Below are 23653 nucleotides of genomic sequence, written 5' to 3' on the forward strand. Positions count from 1 at the left end.
TCTGCTTGGTTCTACAGGACAAGTGTTTATAGTAAACAGTGCCCTATTAAGCAGGCTTTCTTAAAAAGACTAGAATAAAAAAATAGAAGGGCTTTAGTTTTCTAAACTTACTAATGAAGACTGCACTTAATTTGTGAGAAGAGTTCTGAGGCTGGGCATTATATACTTAATAGCTGTCAGACTGTCTGAAGGACAGGAAAGGTGTCTCAGTGAGATGTGTGTTTGCATGCTCAGATTATCCTTACTCATTCAACTAATCTGACTACTTCTAACAACAGGATTTCAAGTCTTGGCTGACTCCTTATTGTTTCAACTGAGGTTTCTTCTCTTATTTTTAAGTTGTTCCTGCTTGTTTTGAATTCAGAAGTAGCAAGCCCAAAAATGTATAAGGAATTTTGTGTTAATTAGGTACTTCATAAAATTCTCTGTCATCCTTTGGGCAATGCAAATATAAAGTATGTTAAGAAATTTAAGATACACCTGAAGCCACGGAGTTTCATGTACAAAGAAAATGTTACTTGTGACCCATGCATGCACAACTCATTCATTTGTCACTGACCTATGGATCAATTTGTAGATTACAGTTGTTTATAACTTTAGAAATTAGAAAAGCTTCCTCCACTATATATATTTATAATGTTAATGTATTAAATTGAAGCTACGGCTTCATGTGGACGCAAAATATGAAATTTGAGTAGTCACACTCACTACACTGCTCTTCATGACATATTACCTGAGTAGAAGTCAGAAAGGTAGAACTGCGTGTCTGTGCTTTTAATTGAGAAAGTCTGTGAAGTAAATGCTTTATTTCTACTGATTTATTTCTGCTGATAACCTGATAGGAGAGAGTTGGAACTGGCAGAATAAAAATTCACAGGTAAAAGTTTTATGTAAATTCTTGAAGAGAACTGGTTGTACATTCAAGAACAGATTGAAGAGTAAAACCCATTTATGTTGAAAACTGAACTTTGCACTAAGAATGATACTTTACTTTTAGGTGGCCGTCAATCCCAAAATCAAAGAAATGGCATAAATATACCTGTGGAGAAACGTACAGAGAATGGGGTATGTAATAAGTCCTAAAGGTTTGGATCAATGCCACTCAAATACTTAATGCTTTAAAAATTACTACTTTTCAAGATGTTATGGTGGGAACTGGTGAAAAAATATCTTGTTGTGTTTTGATTGTTTGTTTTTGTTATAAATGGAATGGGACAATGTCTTTTTCATCAACTACTCTAAATTTTCTGTCTGGAAAGAAATTCATGTATGTGATGTGAGAAGCTTCAGAATCTTATTAATTACTGAATGTTCTAATCTGTTTTATTTATTCTGTTTGAAGAAAAAAAGCAACTGTGTTGTTTTTTCATGCTAGTATTGCCTCTCCAGACATCTTTTCTTGTTTGATTTTTCTCACTGGTCTCTTCATGGCATTGCCTCATAAAACATGAGAATGTATCTAGGGATTGGGATGTTTTCAGATGCTTGTAGAAGAGCTTGCTTACCCCTCAGAGCCGTCTCTTTGTACTGTTTTTTATGAACTTGGCTCATTTCTACACCTGTTTTTTTAATTAAAATATAACTAGGTTTCTAATTTAAAACACATATTACATAGCATAGGCAACCTGTGAATCCTGGTTTGAACACTGTCTCTTTTACAAATAAAACATAGTAAATCTCTTTCAAAATTACCATGACTTAAAAACCTTACACTCCTGAGCTGAAACTCCTCTTACTCTCTCCTCTCTTGTCTCATCCTCAGTACTAATGAAGACTCTGCAGATCTTAGCCTGCTCTCATTTGCTCAGGGCCATTCTGCTGCCTTTACTGAAGCACTGTAGCTATATTTTGCTATTTTTAAACAATTTTAAATTTCGATAAAAGCACTTAAGGTCACCAATTAATAGTTATATTGTCTCTATGAAACACTGTCAATTTTCAAAGTGCATATGGCTGTTTCTCAGGGAAAACACTGCTTAAAAAGTGTAAAAGCAAACAAATCAGGTTTTTCAAGCTGAGAGGTCTTAAATAAAAAAGATAAGTAAAATGTTAAAAATAATTGTGCAGATTCAACAATTCTGTGCATTGCCTGATAATTAACATCTAAAATTCACAGACGGGCTCATGTAGCAACAAAGTTGTTTAGTCAGTTTGCAGGTCTTTGCAGCTTGTTTTGTGTATGGCATGTGGGCCCAGTGGAAGGAATTTTTTTCCCTATTCAAAGCAGTTAATCATGTATTGCTTTCTACGTTCCTTTTCTGTAGAGAACACTGGCTGATACCCTCTGCTGCAGGGATCCGTTTATCCTGCTTCCATTGTCATATTGACAATGTAGTGAGATCATAGTGCTGTAAAGTGCTGGGGGGACATAACTCTTTCATGACCTCCCCTGATCTATTCCTCCATGTAGGTTGTAGCATGAATACTACATTAGAGACATAGTATATTTGGAAATTAGTACTAGCATGTGCAGAATGCCTTACAATCTCCTTTCTTGGCAGCACTAAGTTATAGTAGCATGGCTTTGTATTTAATTCAATTTGCTGTGAACTTTTATGGGTAAAGCTTAGACCTAGTAACTTGAATAACACTGCTATCTTCATGCCATTCAATGCATTTTATTTTTTTTTAATCCCAAACAGTTGACCACAAAATTAAAATTTGTTAGGGAACTGGTCACTTTTAAAAGGACTTTTACCAGGTTTAGGAAATTATTAAAATACAAGAAAGACAAAACCCTCAAGGTGTTATAATTATGTAAAATTGTGGTGGGTTTTGTGCCTGAAATGGTACAAATTATGTTTTGGAAGTGTTTAAAACTAAGATTTTTAATTGTGCTAAGTTTTAAATCAGAGGGGGAGGGGGAAAAAGAGGTGGCTTCAGGATCAAGGATTTAATCAGCTTACACTTACGTAATGCATTAGGCTTATTCATTGTTACTGGCATGCTGAATGTTAGACTAGCACTAAAATCAACACAAACCAATGGAACATTGAAGACAGCTCAAATCTTATCAGATACTCTGCATTCAGGTATATTTTTATTATGCTTTAATGATGAAATAGTTGATTTTTACTTAATATCTGGTTAGAGCTGCAAGTGTGACATGCGTAGAAAACTTTAAGATGAATATTTGCTTTGATTGAATCAATAGTCTTGGAAAAAATGATGGGCAGTCTATTTGGAATTAAAATTGGATGACTCTATTGGCATTTTGTCATATGCAGTAGGATTTTTTTGTTCCTTGAAACTATATGTGCTTGATCAACAATTATTTAAATAGTGGTTAGCTCAAAATCACATTATGTAAATGCTGAAATTTTATTAGATTATCTTCCAAGTTAAAAATAGAATAGCCTGAGTTGCTTCCAATGGTGAAACATGTTGTTGTAAAAAAAGAATACTTACCTGTAAGTGTTCATCTGAGAGCTTTGCATTCTGCATAACAAAATCTAAAGGGAAAACTATGCGGGATTTTGTAAATTGACAAGTTCTGTTATTCCCGAGGTAACCTTTTGGGGTTGGCTTTTTGTTTACAACTTCCTGGAAATGGAATTATGGTGTAATCAGGACCTGAGCTCTTTCTGCCGCTATACAAAGGTGTAGATATGTGAAGATAAGACTTACATAACTAAACATTTCCTTTTACCAGGGAGATTGGTCAGTAGGAAGGTTTCTCTTCTCTGAGAACAGCTGCCTTTTCCTTCTCTTCCTTTCTTTTGCTTGTGTAACTGAGTCAGTTGGATCTGAACACAAGCTGTAACAAGGGAAATTCTAAATAAATACGGGGGGAAGTGTTTTCTCATTGCGAGTAACAGATATTGGAAAAGACAGGCTGGAGTCTGTGGAATCTCTGCCTAGCTGAATAAAGTCCTGAGCAGTCTGAACTGCTCCAATCAGGGCTTATTGAACCGGGAGACTCGTTTCTACCTAAATTATTCTTTGATTCTGTAATCAGTGGCCATGAAACAGTGGTCATGCAGTGCTGGGTCTTGTTTGCTTCCAGATGTCCTATCATGATCCAAATTTCATTCCATAGAAGCAGCAGCAGTTTGAGAACAGCGAGGCAGAGCAAATATAGGTGTAACCACTGGGGGTCAGTGGCAGACAGGAGAGGGACTGGGGAGCCCCATCCTGGTGCAGCCACCAGCCATCGACAGGAGAAGTGGATCAGATGTGCTTAAGGGGAGTCTCAGAAAGAGCACTGACCCGGTGATGACATTTGTACAGATGAAAAGGTAATCAGATAACCAGAAAAGTATTAGAGATGAGAAAACAGGAAAGCAGATGTAGCTCAGGGGGGAAAAAAGGATGGGGTACAGGGACACTTTGGAAGTCACATGTATTGGACTGAATAAAAGTAGATTAGTGTAATGAAAACAGTCTGTATATGAAGAAATATTTGTTTGCTGTAGTTGTTTGGTTTAAATTAAATTTTATACTTGGTAACTTACTTGGGGAGTATGAAATGTCAGTTTGTGGTCTCCTGTACCATTTTCTTCTAAAGTTATTATTGCTGTTTCTAATATTAACATTGCTCCCTCAATTTAGAAAGACTGATATCAATAAGCTTTTTTTCTTAATGGAAGTTGACTGAAGCCCTTGCCAAGAAGTACAAAATGGAATCTCCTTTTATCTCTCACTATGAAATTTGTGGTAATATTAGAGTAAAAAGCTCGTGTACAGGAAGAAAACTTCACCATCATCCCAAACTGTAGACACATGGTCCTGCAAATTTTCTTAAATCTTGAAGCTGTGACCAAAAGATGAAGTTGAGAATTAAAATTTTGTGCTGATTAGATAACAGAACTGATCTTCACTATTTCTGTTGAAGTGTCTCAAATCAGGCTTTTTGTAAAAACTTTACAACACGTAGTCCAACTGTTTTGGCATCAGGAGACTCAGATATGGGGGGAATTCTTAGAAAAATTCCATTACCAGGTGGGCTAAAACTTCTACATATATGTACATGCAAAGCAGTTTTTCATAATACTGATTTAATTTAGGATAGTGAATGGTTGCTGATGGAGAGTGAATACCATCTCATGCAGCCTCTGTATTCCATTCCATCATGACAGTAGTAAAGCTACACTGATTTTGAGTGCCTCTTGTATGGCTTGTCAAATTCTAGGCTTAGAGTTTAAATAGATTTATATGTGGTACAAAAACCTGGCATAGAATTGTCTATTGTTCATTAGTTTTAATAATTTGATCCATACAAGTGTAACCAGATAAAAAGACATTAAACATCTAATGTACATTTTGTTAGGGGTGGGGAGGCCATTTACAAGTATACTTGCACATGCAAAATAATAATAGGTTTCCTTAACCTGTCAGATGAAGATATAAAAAAAACTAATTGTGAGGGAAAAGGCAAACAAATTACATTTTTAACAGAGGTAGTAACCTCAAGAGATGAGAAGTACATTATATGTACTTGCTTGAAGTTTCTCATTTGAAATATTGAAGGATAAAGAGCTTAGTCTGGATAGAAGTTGTTCTTCAAAGCTGAGCTGCAAATTCAATTTAATATAAGCTTGTAAGTATTAAGTACTTTCTGTTTGTAACATTTAACAATGTGCCTGGAAGAGGCTGCCATTCACATAAGACAGGTTTTAATCAAATTTGTTCAAAATGAATAAATAACTATGTCACTCTTGAAGTCTAGATTCTGAGGACTCTTAGCAAAGTATAAGCACATAATTCCATTAAAAAAAAATTAAAACAATTGAGGCACAAGGAATTTCAACAGTTTGCAGAAAAATATTTTGTTTCTGAAGAAATGTTCATGTAGGCTTCCTGGAACATTTTGACCTCCTAATAAAAGCATAATTAAATCAGATCCAAGTTTCCTTAATTTGCTGCTGCAGCTTTCTCTGTTGCTCTTGTTAAAAGACAAAAAATTATTTTACTTGCCACTTTTACTGTCAAAGGTGTCCCCTCATCTAAGACATCCATTCCTGAAATTATGCTTACCTGTCAGAGAGAGGAGCCTTTCTGCCTCTACAGCAGCCTTCTGCACTATCACATTCCTAGTTCAATTCTGAGGTCACCTTAATAGTTTGGATTCTCTGCAGACTGATACAGTTCTTTGTCTGTCTGAAGCATTTTCCAGACAGCTGGCAGTATATTGCTTTTCAGAAAAATAGAAAAACTAATCCAACTAAAGGATTGAAGGGAAAAAAATTAAATTAGGAAGTAAAAAAAAAAAAAAAAAAATTAGTCTAAAGCTAATTTTAATGTATATAAATAGGTTTAGAATCCTTGCTGGACTAGAAATCCTAGTCTCTTCACACCTGAGTAAAGGATAGTTGTGTATGGGAGCCTCTCTACAAGACTAATAATTGTGTGATCCCATAGAAAGAACTTCTGTGAAATTGTAGGGAATTCAAATGCTTCTGTCCTCATACCTCACTCTGAGGCCTCTTTTTAAACTTTTTAGGCAGAATCACATAATTCTTGGATTTGGAATGTCATGAAAAGTGTTTTGACATGTCCTGTGCAATCTCAAATATATTTCAGTCCGTAATGGACAACGTTACTAGGTGCTTAAATTTTATGAGAATAACTTCATAAGTTCCATCACACTTGCTCTGTGATTATTTTCCTTTTACAGTTTTATTTATGATAGCATTAGTTTTTGACTAATATTCACTCTTAACATCTGACTTAATTTGCTTTGAGGAGTGTAAGGGTTGTTTGAATAATCAGGACCAGGAAACATTCTTGGAACCCCCTTGGAACGTTGTGAAAGGACTGTTTTCCTCCATGTTCTCTCCATGTATTTACCTAATTTTTAATCTCTGTCACTCTAGATACCAAATACCTATCTAGATGACCATGGATATGAGAAGTACAATATACAGACTTGTATATTGTACACTTATTGGCTTATATACACTCACTTGTAGTATACAGGTTTTGTAGTTCTGCTGCTCTTGTGGGCATCCATAAGAGTTCTGTTCAAGTTACGGGTACTAAATATGTGATCTTCTAGTCCATAATAGCCAACAGATGGCTTCCCATCTTGTGGAGGAGGAAAGAACTAAACTGCACCACTTACTCATCTACACCTTTAGTTCCTTTGGTGTGACTCCTGGGGATGCACAGGATCAGGAGCTGGACTTGATTGTTCTGAGTCCCTTCCAACTCTGCATATTCTGTGATTTTTACAGGTCTGACTTTGCTTTTCCTCAGTCATGGCTTTACAGTTTTACAGCAATACTTAGTTGCAGATATCCATGGAAGGAGGAGGATGAGAAGTCGTGTGTGTTTGTTTGTTTAACCTCTAGCTATGGTATTTATTTTCGTATGTTTTTATTGTGAACATGAAGCAATACAATTCACCATTTTCCCTAGATTTCCAACTAAATGAAGCATATGGAGAATTGCCTCCAGTTGTCACTGCACATAGAGATCCTGAGTCGCTTGACCCTTACATAAAGTTAGAACAGTTTAGAATAAACAAGTGTTTCACCCTGACACATAACATTATACATATTAGCTCATAAAGTAAACGTTACTTAAAGACTTAATTTGTTATTTTTCATGAAGCATTGCAGTCCTTACATGAGCACTGTAAACCTCAGTGCCTTTTGCACAGCTCTGTCCTTTTGCAATCACTTTAGTATCATTTTTTAGTTAAGCCAAATATTTTAATAAGTTATTGTAAGGAAGATGGGATTTGTCCTTTCCTTTATTTCTGTAGGTCTTTACAGGAGATGGGTTATGAAAATCACTGTATCAGTGCAGAGCTGTAAGAGCTGGAATGTGAAAGCTTGAGAGTTTAGACTGTCCCTCCATCTCTGAGCAGCTTTCAATTCTGAGCAGGAGATTCTTCTGGTACTTACAAGGCCAACTATTAATTTTCAGTCCACCTTTAGAGTTGTGTCTTTTATGTAGCTGTGTCATCTGCAGATCAGTGTTTTCTCTCATCTTTTCCACGGTCTCTGTGGTGTTTCTTATGCAGTGCTGCCGTGGCCTCCTTTCTCTGGCACTCCTTTCCATGTTCACTGACTTGCTCATTTAGTTTCCTGTCCATCTCGCCTCTGGACACCAGGCATACCTATTTCCCACCTGCATGTTTTTCCCAGGGAAGTGAACCTTTCTATTTCTCTATTGTCTCCACAGCTGCCTCCAGATCTAATTGTTGTTAGGTTTGTTCCCCCCTGCAGTCTTCCTCAGATCAAAGCAGAGAAAAATGAAAGTCCCTCCGGCTAATTTAGGAACAAGGGAGTTGAACTTGTTTTTCTTCTCTTATTCCTAGTGGATGATCTTACTCTGCAGCTCATACCTTTTCTTGCTTGCTAAAAATAAGCCTGTTCTTTATGCAGCTGGAATAGTCACTGTATTGTGCTTGGACATAGAGTTCTTCAGTGTTCTTATGGAGACCCATTTGGCTGGATCTCTTGTGTAAGTGCACTGAATCATGCTTGAGTTACTTTCTTGAAAGAAGGAAGAGAGGGTGAACTTGCATGTCATTCGTGAGTTGGACAAGGTAAATTACAGCTTTTTATGTTTTGGGGGTTTTTATCTCCTACAGTATCCTGATTTTTAGATACAGAAGTTGTTAATGGAGCTTAGTGTTTTCTGTAATGTTTAATATTTTAAAATCCTTAGGTGAGGTTTTGGCTTGTTCCAGTCTTCTCTGGCTTGCAGCTTTTTGATTTATGCCATTGCACACATGCTTTAGCTTTATTGCTGGCTCACGTATTCATCTTGTTGCATGCAAGATTTAAGAGAAGCCGTATTATGTAGGAAAAAGCATATAGCAAACACTGGAAAGGTTATTTGCATAAGACTGGTATCTCTTCTGACTGTACAGTTTGCCTTTTATCTTAGGCAGTCTCTGTTAACAAAGAAACTCTTTAAGTTTCAGGTGATATGGTTTGCTGTCACGTTAAACAGTAAAATTACATAGAAAAATTAATGATTTTCCTGGACTTTTCGGTATGCGGTTTTGGCACAGCGTTGCTAACACTACAGAAATACAATGGAACAAATAATTCATGTGCTTTTAAAGCTAAATTTTCTATATTCTTATACTTTCAGTTTAACCTGATAACTGTGAAAGAACTGTGTATTGCTCAACATTTTCCATTGAATATGAAAAGTGCAGTGAATCAAGCTGATTATAGTTGACAGCTGGCTTGATCTTACCGTGATTAGGTCTTTTACTGCTGGCAAAATCCACTAGCCTTTTCCGTTAGCTGATTGTTGATGAATGCAGAGGGACAGCTTTTCATATTGATAAAGAGTTTGGGGAAACCTTTCTTTCATATGGAATAAGATTAAAAGGCATCCTACCTTCTGTTGGTTGCACTGAGCCAAAAAGCCATGCAGGAACTCTTAAGATGCATACAGGGGTTTTTTTTTGGCTTGTTCACAACAAAGAGTTAAACAATTAGTGTAGGCAGTAACGAAAAGATGGAGTTGGAGCATGTTGAAGCAACGCAAATGTTTGCAGCTGATCGGCAGTGCTGTGAAATAAAGATGTGCTTTCTTACAATTACGTGGGAAAATAACAAACAGGTAATTAATTACTTTTCAAAATTTGTTAGTTTTACACTTTAGTGGACGTGTTATTTAAATTCTGTGAAGCTTTTGCACTTTAGTTTAAATGATCGTAGGTTTGGTTGTCACATCACTGGAATGCTGACCAGCTCTGCTTTTGTAACGCCTTATCTCTGACTTGAATTCTTAGTTAATAAGATTTTGTTACATGCATTTGCTATTTTTCTTATGTTTTAAGATGTTGTCAAAAGCTCATTACTTAAAAGTTGACCATGGCATTTTGGCTTTTGACACTTCAGCTTTGTGTGAAGTGTGAGTCCTGCACTAAGGTCACTACGTATCTTTCAATTACAGGATACTTATTTTCAGTGCTTTTGTGTTTTAGCAATGTTTTATCACACTGTTCTCATATGAACATATGGACATCACCACAGAAAAACTTCATATTGAAACAATTACTTACAAACACAAAATTGGTGCTAAAAATGTTACTCAGACTAATGATAAATGCATCTTAACCATCCTTAGCAATCCTATCAGAAGACACAGAAAAATATAGTTCCAAGACTATTTCTAAAGGTACTGACAGTGTATTTTCAACATGTATTGTAACTTATCTATTACTCAAAATCATTTATGAGTACAAGGATTGGTGTTGTAAAAAGCTTTTTGTTGTAAGAAGATTTTGCTCACAACTGAGATTTCTACAAGAATGCATAATCTCTTTTAAGATAATTTACTTTTCTTAGGAGTATGAGGTTAATATTTTAATTCAAATCAGCTACTAGATATTTTAGCCAACACTAAAGTTAATGTAAACATTTCTGTGGCTGTTTAAAAGTGGCTGCAAGGACAAGGAAGAAAGTAGTTCTTTAAATAAACAAGTTTCAGATACTACTTTCCTAGAAGTAATTTATAAGCAGTCTGTTTCAGATGTAGCAGATGTTCAATATATGCTTAAATCCATTTCTAATTTTGAAAATTTATTTTAACATTGTTTTCAGTTTTTGTTAAATTCTGCCTTTTTTAGCCATTCTGGACAAAATAGGGGACAGCCTCACTTTTGAGATCTCTAAGAAAGCAATATAGGAAGACAGGAAATCTGGAGTCTCTGGCTTATGCTGAATAGACTTAAAACATTTTATTATAGAGTGACTTACAAGCATCAGCAAGTTGGAGGAACTTCTAACAAGATAGTGTAGATTGAGAGATGTTAAGATTTTATCAGCTGAAGATAATGTGAAAATTTTCAGCGAACTATGATACAGCTGAAGTGTGTTTATTCCTAGAAACTGTTAGTGTGTTTATTTGCACAATACAATAATATTTTATAATAACTTTTTGGAGTAAAGTTACCTAGTTCCATTTGTAATGTTAATTTCAGGATTATTTTATTATCAGGAGATAGCACATACAAGGTATATTTTGCTTTAATTCCCAATATTCTGAGTGCCTTTTCTGGGTTTAATTAGCTTGTTCATTTCCATTAAGCTAAAAAAAGGCACGTGCTATTGTCATTGGATTCTTTAAAATGGATTTCTGCTATCGGCATGTTTCTGACCCAATTAAAAAAAAATGCAAGGCAGAGCTGTGGATAAAGCCACTAAACTGGAAATAATGTCATCCATGTTGAGATCAGCAAAAACTCTATCTCAGTTTAAATAAAAACAGATACTTTCTTTTATCTTAATAACGTTACACATGAATTTTCTCAAAGGATTTTCAAGTTGTCTTCGTTGTACATCGCACTGAGATCAGATTTTATTGAAAATGTGGTCAAAGATCTACTAAAACTCTTAAATTTGGTGATATATAGGGTCAGTGTGTTTCAGAAATGTAAGAAGATCTTGATCAATAATCTTCAGCTCCATCTTCCATTCTTGTCCTATAAGACTTCAGATAGCATAAGGAGGCCACATACTTTTCATATAAGACCCTCGATACAGAATTGGTATAATGAACTCCCCTCTCTTCCGTCTGTTTTCCACATCACTGCTGTTCTGCTGGGCAGAGTTACCTGAAGTGTGTGTTGGATATCCATAACAACAACCTTTAAAGCTTTGTTGCCAACTGGCTTGACTAAAGCATCCCCCAAACATTGTTACACTGAATGAGGCTTCTGCTGCTTAAGTCCAAGTTAGCACTGGAGAACTAGGAAATCTTTTGCTAGATTCAGCAGACACAGCAAGCTGTTCCTTTCTTTCCTGCTGCACAGAGGAGGAAATGCAGGAATGGCCCACAGAGGTGAGATCTCCTTGGTTTGGGGAGGCTGAGAACTGTCAGAGCCCTGATCCCAGTCTGGGGGATTTGACAGCCCTACAAAGGTAAATTCCTAGTCTGGAGATGAGTTTTGTATTCCCTCCTGTGCCTTAGGAAGTAAGAATGACTGAAAATTGCTACAGATTATGAAAAGTAGAGTCTTTCAGTATGTGCAATAAAGCCAGAGTATCTACTTTGCATTTCTATGTAGCCATTTTAAGCCTTTTCAGGAGCAACTCACAGTTCCTTTCTGGCCTCTGCTGTCCCTCTCGTCTTAGGATGATGAAGATAGTTTGGTCTTACCATGGCAAAATTGTCTCCTTAATGAATCCCACATGGAGGTGTAAATTCTTTCATGAGCCCAAAGGAGTTGCTTCTTGGATTTTTCTCTGTTTCAGTTTCTGCCTCTAATAGTAGTGTGTTTTCGGAGGGGAGGTGGGGTTTTGATTTTGTGGTGTTTATCCCCACCCCACCAGCCTTTGATATGCTGGTGTTGTCCCATTTTGGCTAAAGAGTGGTTTGTTTCTCTCTTTCACATTTCTTCTGGTTGAAGATGTGGTTACCTTTACCATCACAGGAGAGGAGGTATGGACTTCAGAGAAGGAGCACTTTTTTTTTTTTTTTTTTTCCAAAAAAAACCTTATCTGTGCTGCAGTTTTAGAGTGGCAGTCTATGTAAAAAATAAAGTGTAACTGGGCTGCAGATGAGATATATGGTGCGCTAGCTTCAATAGCTGCTCGGTATTGACTTTTTAATAAATTAATAGGTGGTTGAAAGTAGAAGCAGAAAAACTTTCTGGGTTGCCCTTTTGCTGGCTGAAGTCAGAACCAGCCCTTCTGGGCTCCACGGTAAAAGCTTAGGCACAGACCTTCTCAACTCTGCATGCCAGTCGATTACATTTTATTTAAGTTATGTTTCACCTTGGCAATTGGTGGTTTAACCTCACCTTAATTTCTCCCTGTGACAAGAGAGGAGAGTGGAACAAAGTACGAAAAGAGAAGTAGTAAATGAGGGAATAAGGATAGAGGTGATGGGAGTGAATGATAGGAAGAAGACTAGAAAACATGAGAGAGAGTTCATTGAATGTGATTTGAGTGTACAAGAATATGCACAGCAGTTTGTCCAGTTTTGGGAGGCTGGAGGTACCTGAACCTATGGTTCCTAGTGGGGGGTTTTGGGAAAGGAACTTAAGTTTTGTGTGGGAGATGGGTGTGAACACCTATCTTAAAAAGAAGGAAGTAATAGATAAGGGAAGTTGATGACATGGTGGTTCTTGCAAACCTAGAAAAAGATCCGAAGAGATAATGTGCAGGAAATGACTGGTAAATTCTTGTAGTACTCTGCTTCTCTTTTTTTATTTAATTGGTCACAGTATGCTTTACACTGACTGAGTGGCTGGGTGTTGCTGAACCTAAACATGAGACTGCCAGTCATTATGGTGGCTCGTAAAGCTTTTGAATGTTTGTTGTTTTCCTTTAAAGATCTTCTGAAATCATAACAGTCTCAGGTGTGTGTTTGGTGTATGATTCATTGTTATTCTCGAAGTAACTCTGTTCTTACTAGTGCAAACTTGGAAAATTATCAGAAATAAGTATCTTCATGGGTTAAACATGGAGGCAAAGAAATGCATAAAATCAGACCACATCCCAATTATCATCTTTTTAAAAATCGTCTATTCAAAAGGTTGGTCTCATGGGGTTTTTATTTTAATATTGACATAATTAGATTCCTCCTAAAAGAGAGTTTTCTGATGGGAGTAAAGGCAAAAAACCACTGGAATCTGCCCTTATTGCTTACAGCTGCCCTTGACTGCAGTATATCCTGCTTGTCAAAGAAATATTTTGAGTTCAGATGCAATTTTTCATTTACCATTGTGAGTTGCCAATGAGTAAGCCATTTGTAATAGCCCAGAAGTATGTAGACTGAGGTGTTTGTGATACTAAACATAACAGCATAGAAAGGAAGGAGGAATAGGAAAATGAATTTTCAGTGACAAGATTAATATGTAGAAATAAATATTAAAGGAGGTTCCTTTCCTTAATTAAATGCCTAAGGTATGATTTGTTTTGAGTCTGCTTGTAAACTGGTTCCCAAACTATTTAATTACTGCTGTACCATTCGTTTCACCTGTCTCAAAAATATTAATCATCAAATGGTAAAATATTAGCTTGTAGGAGGGTGATGTCAGAAGCTGAAACTCCAGTTCATTACAAATTCTATCTTTCAGCATGCCCTTTTAAACTGCAGTTCAACAACATAAATACAATTTTTTTAAGATTCTTGTCAATACTGAGAAATTGGTGAATATAGATGTAAATTATTCTTGTCTACATGAGACATACATAATACTTCGTTAGTGCCTAATAGTGCTGTGTTTACTGTGTTAGCATTTCATTTAGGAATTCATCTCTGTGTAAATGCTCCTGTGAATCAATGAAAAGAAATTTACAATTCAGCAAAACTGTCTGCTTTGATGTATCACCGTGTAGCAAATGAATCTGTGGAATCTGGAGGAGTAGGTATTTGTAGTGGCTTTTTAGTACCTCCTTCAGGAGTCAGTTCTGTAGGAGGTTGGTTTCCCTTGCTGCAGGAGAAAGGAGGAGGTCTGGACCTTAAATGTGATAGGCTCATGTTTGTTATGAGAGGTGAGTGTCTTACTCCGTGGATGGAATTGTTAATAACCAGTATGAACAGCACAAACTTAAGAATCTGAGAAACCAACAGCCTCATTAAAGAACTAAAAATGCAGCACTCTCTTTGCCTTCCATAGCCTGGAGTTCTGAAGGACTGAGACTGACTTTTTTCAGTGGTGGTGTTTGCATACAGATTATTGCAAGCAGACTCAACTGATATGAAATGCTCTAGACTGATTGATTTAACTAGATCTCAATAAGAGAAAGATTCGGTGGTTTTTATGCTGGTTCAGAAATGATGCTGTCCTGTTTTGGAGACCTGAAATCAGCGACAGTCTATCTAAAAACAATTGACTTGATGTCGAAGAGGAATTCTGCTCAGTCTGTTTACTGCTTTTTGCCATGTGGATGAAAAGGAACAAGCTGCGAGTGAAGTTACAGGTTCAGTGCTACATTTCCTCAGCTCTCTCTTTACTTTCCTGGGTGTAGTGTAGCTGTTGGAAGTGAAAGGGACACTTTACTGGTATTCAGTGAGGTGAATGTTGAAGTATTTCTCATAGGGCGTTAGTGTTTAACTGGTTAATTATTGCTGTTTCCCATGTTCTTGTGCTTTGCCATCTATAAAAGGTTTTTAGACATTACACTTTCTGAATGGAACATTTTACAGTAGTTAATAGCTTCTTCAAGGAGACACTAATATTTGCATTAATCTTATAATTAATCTTCTATATTTTACATGATACAAAATAATGCAGTGCTTTTTCCAGGTGTTGTAAGATATGCTTTCAAATATGCCTATTTAAAGGAGTAAAAATACTGAGCTTTTGGATTAAACTAGGTTAGGGTGGTTTTTTTGTTTCTGGTCGTTTTACAAACCACTTTCTCATTGTCACTGTTTATTCCAGGTTATACTACCCATTTAGAAAATCTGTAATTTTCACTTGGTAAAATGGCTTTTTCACTTTGAAATATGCACAACCCGTATAGAGATACTACTTTTTGAGTCTGGATATTTTTTTAACAAGATTTCTTAGCAGAATAACACATCTTTCTATTTCTTATACAGTGTTATACTCAAAATTACTAATGGAAATAGAATGTTGTTCTCTTAAACTGGTGATCAAAGCAGAAAGAAGGGAAGCACTGGGAAAACTTTCATCTGATGCAAGTTATATATTTCTGAGAGAGCACATGTATATTGAGAAAATGCTATCAATTCACATAAACACTCCCCTTTTAACTTTTTAAAATCACTGATCCAGAGGGAAGCCTTCATGCCATTTTGAGCCCCTTGGAAGAATTGCCTGCTGAATCCAGCAGAAGCAGATGTAGAGGTTTACTTTTTTTTTTCTGGCAGTTGGTCATGCCAAAGGAAGTCAACAGAGCCTGAACATGTTTTGGAGGTAGCATCTGGTTTTTCTGTGTTACTTTCTTGTCTCAAGTAAGCACATTTTGATTTGTGGATGGCACTTGGAAAAGCTTCCTTACTTTCTTGGCCAATTAGTGCCTTTCAGTCAGTAATTAAGAATAAAATGTCTCTCTTGGTGGCCGCAAGTGCATACAAGTTATTTGGCCTTAGAGAATATTGGGAAGGACTCTTCTCTTCATAAGTCATGCTAATGCTAATTAAAGTACTCACTTCTAAGTTCAATCTTTTTTTTTTTTTTTTAATAACTGTGTTCACTAGCAAAATGTTGAAATAGAAAATTAGTGTTTGGAGTGGACTTTACCCTTTCAAATTACTTCTACTATAAATAGTTTTCATTATTGTTGACTAGTAAGACAAGTTTCAGTGGTAGTATCCAGTAAGATTTATAATTTTGCTTCATAATTTATTCAGTGGGAAATATTCAAACAGGGACTAACTTTATCTAAACATTTTAGCTGACATGTCTATATCATGCCAAGATGAAGCAGCTTTAAAGATAGCAATCCAGTATTAATTCAGGTAGCAAAAAAAAAAACCCCAAACCAACAAAAACCCCAAAGAGAAATCAGTTAAAACAAATAGTATTTTCCTTTCCTGAAGGAAGCTTAAAGAAGTAGTTTTGTATTATGCATTGGTTGGAGAACTGATACTTACTTATGTAGGAATTAGATGCAGAAATATGAAAAAAAAGTCAATCAAAGTGGCTCAGGTACTGTGATATCAACAAGATATTAGAGGAGAATTTTACTTTTCTTACATTGAAGTACAAGTATTGCAGGGGGATATGTCAGACAAGATCATTGGAAGTCAGTGAGGTGGGCCCAGAAAAGTGGAGCAGCTAAATCAGCTTTCCTCTGGGATCATGTATGATCAGATCCACAGTCTGATGTGTGATTGATTTGGGTGTGTGGGGGGGTGAGTTTATCTTTTTTTTTTTTAACTGTATGTCCATAAAACATTTAGACCTCATTTCATTTTGTAAACATTAATTTGAAACAGCTTTATTTATCAATATGTCCAAACCATTTAATTATCTTTTCTTTTTCAGCAGTGTTGACTATACTGGGGACAGGAAGTGATGTAATTTTTATTTGGTTTCCTAATAGTGTGGTCGTGTAGTTTGGTGAAAATACTGCGTGTTTTATTGAATTTTTAGAGTGCAGTAGTCCAGCTTTTACGTTGATCCATTAAATTGATTGAATTGCGTTTAAAGACTTTGAAGCAGATCTTGGGCTGTTCTGAACTTTGCAGCACAATTTTTCAAAGACTGGTATTTTATTCTGTGGAAATTCTGAAGTGATGGTTAAACTGTGCAGTTCTAAGGTTATGGGTTTTGGTTTTCTGAGCAGCAAAACAGATACCTGGGAAGTGTCAGCTTCTGGAATCTGTCTTGTTACACTTCATTCTCTTTCTTGACGTGGTGTAGGAAAAAGTGTGGTTGAAGTACTTTGATGAATAGATGTAAACTATATTTGTTCATAGAACTGTAAGTATACTGAAACAATGCATTCATTTTTTGAAACACTTGAGATTTGATCTCACACATGAATTTTAAATAATTTTTGTCAGTTGCCTCTCTATTTTTATTTTGTAAATTATGTGTTAGTTTTGAAATGCAAAAGGAGTGATAAATCTGCTACATCTTGCATTTCATTCAAAGTAATAGCCACTTACTTATCCAAAGGGGATTAACTTTACTTTGTTTAACTTTGTACAGACTGTTTTTCACAAATTCTTACCTTAAATGCTCCAATATGTCAGAAATTTCACCATCTTTGGATATGAGCTTAGTGACGCTTTGTAACAGGTTCTCACATGGTCTTGTCCATAGGTAAATAACAAGAACCAGCACTTAAAGCTCCCAAGGTAGTTACACTGAAAATGTTAGAAAATGAAAGAAGCTTCAGATTGCTGTACTGCTTAAAATACCTGCTTGCATGTGTGTTCTCATGTGCCATACCAGGACTGTGTGCCAATGCTACCAAACATGTGAACAGAGCAGTGTTAAATGTAGGATGAGGGCTTTTGGCTTTTTTTTCTTCTTGTTTCACCTCTTAGCAATTTCCTCTTCCATTCACTTTTTGCTTTTTCTACCCCTATTCTGTCTGTGTCCCTCCTTTCTGCTCTGAGGTTCCTTACTTTTTCATAGGTGTCCATCATTATTCTTCCTCTGAGGACCAGGGAGGAGGCTTTAACCTTCCTCTGAGGAGTGGGGAATTAGCTTGTATCATCAGAACATTTAATATACATCAACACATTAATGTAAAATTTTCTGTTCTGCAGGTTGGGAATCCACGTGTTGAGCTCACTCTTTCTGAACTGCAGGATATGGCTGCCCGACAACAGCAGCAGATTGAAAATCAACAGCAAATGTTGGTTGCTAAGGTAATAATTATATACAGATCATCATAAATACCCATTTTCTTCAACATATGCAAGCATAAATTTCATGGGTAGAGAAAAACAAACTGATTCATTTCAAATAAGCTCAAGAAATAGCTTGAGAAATCCATTTTACCAAAATAATCTTAGGCCAGGCAGTGCACAGTCTTGTGGTGTAAATGGTACTATAACAACCTGTGTGTCTTTATAAAAATATTGTGAGGGTTTGTCACTTTTGTGTGATCCCCTTCATGGTCTTTGACAGACTCTGTGCTCATCTTTAGCAACTCGTTCATGCCAGTCCAGTAATAGTGTGTGAGGTGAGAATATACCCAATTCATGTATTACATTTCCCAGGTCTCCGAGATGTAAGAATCTAAGTGTGTTTGCAGAGTGGGGAGTGGGTTTAATGGTTTTGACACTGTTTGAAGTGTATTGTAATACATAATATGCCTTGGATGCTTGGACCATCTAGGAATCAACCAAATGATTCTGTTGTTCTTTCTTGATGGAAATAGTACTAAAAAAGGACAATTTTCTTTTTGGGCCCAGCAGAAGGACTGTTATTTAGAAGTGGAGCATTATCTTACAGCAGCTTGTTTGAAATGGTCTGCTGGACGTATTTTGTCATCTTTGGGAAGCTGGATAACAGCATTGGAAATTTATTTTGCAACAGCAAGAAAACTGTTAGTAGTGTCAGAAAAGAAATACCAGAGGAAGCTTCACAGATGTGTTTGAATGGGTGTTCAAACTAGGGTTACATTTGCATATGTATGTAAATATGATATTTTTGGTCTAAGAAAATCTTGAATCTCTGCTCTGAAACAGATTTGTTAACTTGATGTTAAAGAGTTTTTCTGGAACTGACACATATTTTAACTACATCCGACCTTTTCTGACTTGTGGAAGTGAAAAACCTGATTGTAGTGATAGGTATTTCTATGTTAAAAATTTTTTTTTTTTTTTAAATAAACGGGTAACAAGTCTAAAACCTCATTTTATCAGGAACAACGTTTGCGTTACCTGAAGCAGCAAGAACGTCGGCAGCAGCAATCTGTTTCTGAGAGTGAAAAGCTCCAAAAACTTAAAGAACGTGTTGAAACCCAGGAGACAAAGCTGAAAAAAATCCGTGCCATGAGAGGACAAGTGGACTACAGCAAGATTATGAATGGCAATCTGTGTACGTGGAGTTCTTAATTTATTGCGTTTACTGTTCACTGCGTGACTAGTCAATGTAGCATGGAAGCAGGTTTTCAGATAGAATGTTTTTTGTCTTACAGGGGGTGCTGTGTTTCCATGTATATGACAGAACTTTTTGTTTGTTTTATATAGTCAAACATAAAGTCAGAATAAGTGCTCTCTAACTATAAGGAAATATTACAATGTTAGCAAATTTGCAACACGTATTTTATATTTGCCTGCATATACTAGATTTAAAGCTAGTGTGTTGTATTTCTTAATACTTGTAGAATTAAAAAATTAACAACTTCTGCTTTATTTAATTTTTTTTGTTATTTTTATCTTGTTAATTTTAGCAACTGAAATTGAGCATATAAGTGCCATGTTCCAGGAAAAGCAGCAGGAGCTGCAGGCTGCAGTGTTAAAAGTGGATCAACTTACCCAGCAACTGGAGGATTTAAGGAAAGGGAAACTGAATGGGTTTCAGTCTTACAATGGACAAATGACAGGGCCTGCAGCAGTAGAATTAAAAAAGTTATATCAAGAGCTACAGGTAAGTAACAAAAAGATGCTATTTGGATTATAACTGCAGATTTTAAAAAGTTGCATAACTACTCTTACGGGGGGCCATTTGGTTCCATTACATGTCCTAAAAGTAGTGTATTGGAATGCTGTTAATGTGTAAAGTCGTAGCTGGCATATAACCCTTTTTCAAAAAGAACTTTATTAGCTTTATAACTATTTGGTTGTTTCTTTAACATATAATGATGCAAACTGTGCAAGTGTTCTGAAGGGCATTTCTCAGCCCCTAATAAAGAAATAGTGAATGTTTACATAATCTATTATTTGTGTTAATTTCTCCCAAAAATTGTTTTGGAAATGAATTTTGGTACTTTTCTACTTTGTAGTTATCACACGAGTAATGAAATATTCAGTTCACATTTGAAATTTTGTCCATCTGTTTGCTAGCAGATCTGGATTTTCAGGGCTCTTTTTAATTTACTCGTGGACTTTACTGTGATCAAGGCAACAGCTCTAATATATTAGATATTTTTAATTAATTTTAATTTCAAAATTAGTCTCACTCATTTCTTTACATGAGCAAATACAACATGCAAATTAATCCATCCCATTATCATGGAAAAGTAGTAAGGGTCCTCTTTCTCTCTTTTTTCCCTTTCCCCATTTATACAAGGCAGATCTGCCTTTGAGTATTTCTAAGAGCAAAGATAATCAATAGATGAAGATTTCTCTCTTGTGCTTCCCAACAATCCCATACGTGTTTATCAAGACTTAAATTTGCCTCAGGTGTTTTTTGCATGTGACATTACCATGAAAATTGGAACACTGAGACAATGTCAGTTATTGAAGGTATGAAAAAATGCCAACGGCAAAGCAAGAGAAATAATTATAAAGAGTGTCACGGTTGATTTAAACCATGAAGGTAATCCATCTTCTAATCTACTGGAAACCTGCTGCAAAGGTTTCAGTTTAATCCCCATGCAGAGAGGAAAATCTGTGCCCAGTCCTGCACTCACAGTTCAGTCAACCTCCCCTCCAGACACTCAGAAGCTTCGTGTGGAACTGGAAGTAGAATCAATAGCATAATTTTTGTTATATGTTTTCCATCACTTAGTTTTCATGGTAGACAAACTGTCTTGGTTAAACGTAACTTTTAGCAAACCTTTTCTGTGACTTAATTTTTCACAGTAGAATTCTGTTCTGAAATGTCTTTATGCCTAATTCCTCAATCCATTTCCTATACATAGATGCAGTCTGTATGTATTTAATAGGCATCCACTAGGGTTTTTTGAGGACATTCTTTTACTGTTTTCTTATAAGAATTGTTTATAGTTGCAAATGCTAACTTGACAGGATGTGTGGAAGCATAAATTAGAGATGCCAGAACAAGTTGCTGATCCAAATTGCTTTGGGTTTTTTAACACTGTATTAAAAACCAACTTGCCAACAGACAGAATGAAATAACTGTCCTAACAAGTGCTTTTTTCCTTTTTTTTTTTTCTTTCCTGTTTTCTTTTTGAAGATCCGTAACAGGCTTAACCAGGAGCAGAACTCTAAGCTTCAGCAACAGAAAGAACTCCTAAACAAACGCAATATGGAGGTGGCTATGATGGACAAGCGAATCAACGAGCTCCGTGAACGACTGTACAAGAAAAAAGTTGAGGCACGTCAAAAAGAAAACATTCCTGTAAGATAAACTGTTAAAAGGGCCACACTTCAGTATATCAAGGGCCTATAAAAACTACGTAGAATCTCACTTTTTCTCAGTCAAGTGATACGGTTACATCTAAAGAACCTATGCTAAAAGTAGCAGGCTTCTTAAAACTATATTTTAAGGTTTCCCATAGATATCCAAAAACTGTTAGACACAGTATGTTTCCTTTTATTTTTGTTTATGGCAGAGACATATTAAAATGATAGATACTATATTAAAAATCAGAGCAGTTTATATTTCTAGGAAGGAAAATATGACTATGCACTGTGTTTCAAAGCAGGAATGCATAAGAGAATTGGGTTTTATAATATGCAGTATGGAAAATGGATAAAAATAGGAATGGTCTGATAAAATTAGTCACAGTAGTTGTCTGGAACTTTAAAAAGAAGGACTGGAGAGATCAGTTCTGGATTTCCATATGTATTCCTAGCTGGAGGTATTTCTTCTAAAGAAAAAAGCCGACATAAATATTTGATAATTTAAGAACTCATTTTAGACCATTGCCTTAAGAAAGTCACAGTGAAAGAGACTTGACACAGATAAGGGTTTCTGTAAGAGATGTATGTGCTGTGACTAAGAAATTTAGGTTTCGAGGTGTTGGTTTTAAGAAATAAAATTTGTGCCTTCTACTACTTTTATCTTTTTGTAGAAGCACGGAGTATGATAACTATTAATGTTTTAGCTACAGCACTTGGTAAGTTTAGATGTCCTTGTTTGTGCACAAAGGCCTGGATTAAGTAGACATTCACGTTTCAATTTGTCTGATTGTTTTTAGTTGAACCGTATTAATGGAACTTCATCACCCCAGTCATCCTTGAGTGCTTCAGGAAGGGTGGCAGCAGTGGGACCTTACATCCAAGTTCCAAGTGCTGGCACTTATGCTGTACCAGTAGATCCAGTTAAACCACAGTCTCTCACCATTGCTTCAAACTCAACACATGGAAGATCAAAATCCGGTAAGTACTTGTGTGATGTTTATTAATACATATGGTTTGAAAAGGGGTAATAAAGAAAAGGAATAATCTTAGGAGACCCAGTGTTGACATCATCTCTGTAGTGGAAGGGGCAGGTTTTCGATGTCTTGATCCTGTTCTGGGAACTGGATTGATCATTTGATATGTGATATTTTTGCCTCTTTCTGTGATTTTTTTTTTTCTTAGAAGATTGAGTGTTTTATTTGAAATTTTACTGTCTGCTACACCCCTAAAAGGGAGCACATGTTCCTTCACAGATTTGATGTTCTGTTTTTAATGGTTTTTCAATTACTTGGTGTGTTTGGATATAATAATGAAATCAACTTTATGGCAAACTGTATTATAAACAACTGCTTACGATATGTTGCTTTTTGTCAAGTGAAACAAAGTTAGTGAGCAGGTAAAAATAATATTACTTCTCAGAAAGAGACTAAATAAAGAAATAGAATAAAATTATGTGAGGTTTTTGCTCCAGCTGAGATATGAGAATTTGTGATGCTCGAAGCACTTCTGAAACAAAATAACTTTAATATTGATGCTGTTTACTTGTTTCTGCCTTACTTAGTGAAGAAGCTACCCCTCCAGAGGACTCCCCAGAACTTTGTCCAAAATTGGCTCCCATGTCTCCAATAATCAATAATTCCATCTATGTTATAAAATAGAACTATTATTATTATTGTTATTATTTAATTTACATTGGAAACCAAAGAAAGCAGGTCATGATATTTGTGCCTTAAGTTCTCAATTCTGGCAAGTTTCACCTCTCTGTTCACATCTTGGCAAAATCAGAATTCTTAAGAAATGGTTAGCTAGGAAAACATACATAACACAAATAAAAGTGCATGATCCCAATGGTCTAACCACAGGACTTAGTTTACCTGGTCTCCTAGGAGAGATCAAAAATGAGATAAGGAATGACTAGTAGACCAAAGCTTCTGCAATATTTACATACATTCAAGTACTTAAAACTGAATACTCCAGCAAAATTTGTAGCATGCTTCCAGATGGGGAGGAAGAGATGGAGGGAAGACACTCCGAACCTCTCGTA

General features: G+C 36.0%; 1 protein-coding gene across 7 annotated transcripts in view; it reads left to right on the plus strand.

The window, feature by feature from the left end:
- Positions 1-23653, plus strand: part of PPP1R13B (protein phosphatase 1 regulatory subunit 13B) — a 70149-nt gene that overhangs the window by 33680 nt on the left and 12816 nt on the right. For 5 of the 7 annotated variants that reach the window (XM_027637935.1, XM_027637936.1, XM_027637937.1 and 2 more), the window contains exons 4-9: positions 998-1065; positions 18118-18219; positions 19222-19396; positions 19752-19948; positions 21440-21604; positions 22407-22587. In XM_027637935.1, the coding sequence (XP_027493736.1) occupies positions 998-1065; positions 18118-18219; positions 19222-19396; positions 19752-19948; positions 21440-21604; positions 22407-22587 (888 nt within the window). The remainder of the gene's footprint in view (positions 1-997; positions 1066-18117; positions 18220-19221; positions 19397-19751; positions 19949-21439; positions 21605-22406; positions 22588-23653) is intronic. The other 2 variants (XM_027637934.1, XM_027637939.1) reach the window with 1 other exon arrangement.

This window comes from Corapipo altera, unplaced genomic scaffold (genome assembly GCF_003945725.1).
Source record: "Corapipo altera isolate COAL_440 unplaced genomic scaffold, ASM394572v1 23, whole genome shotgun sequence".
NCBI lineage: Eukaryota > Metazoa > Chordata > Aves > Passeriformes > Pipridae > Corapipo > Corapipo altera.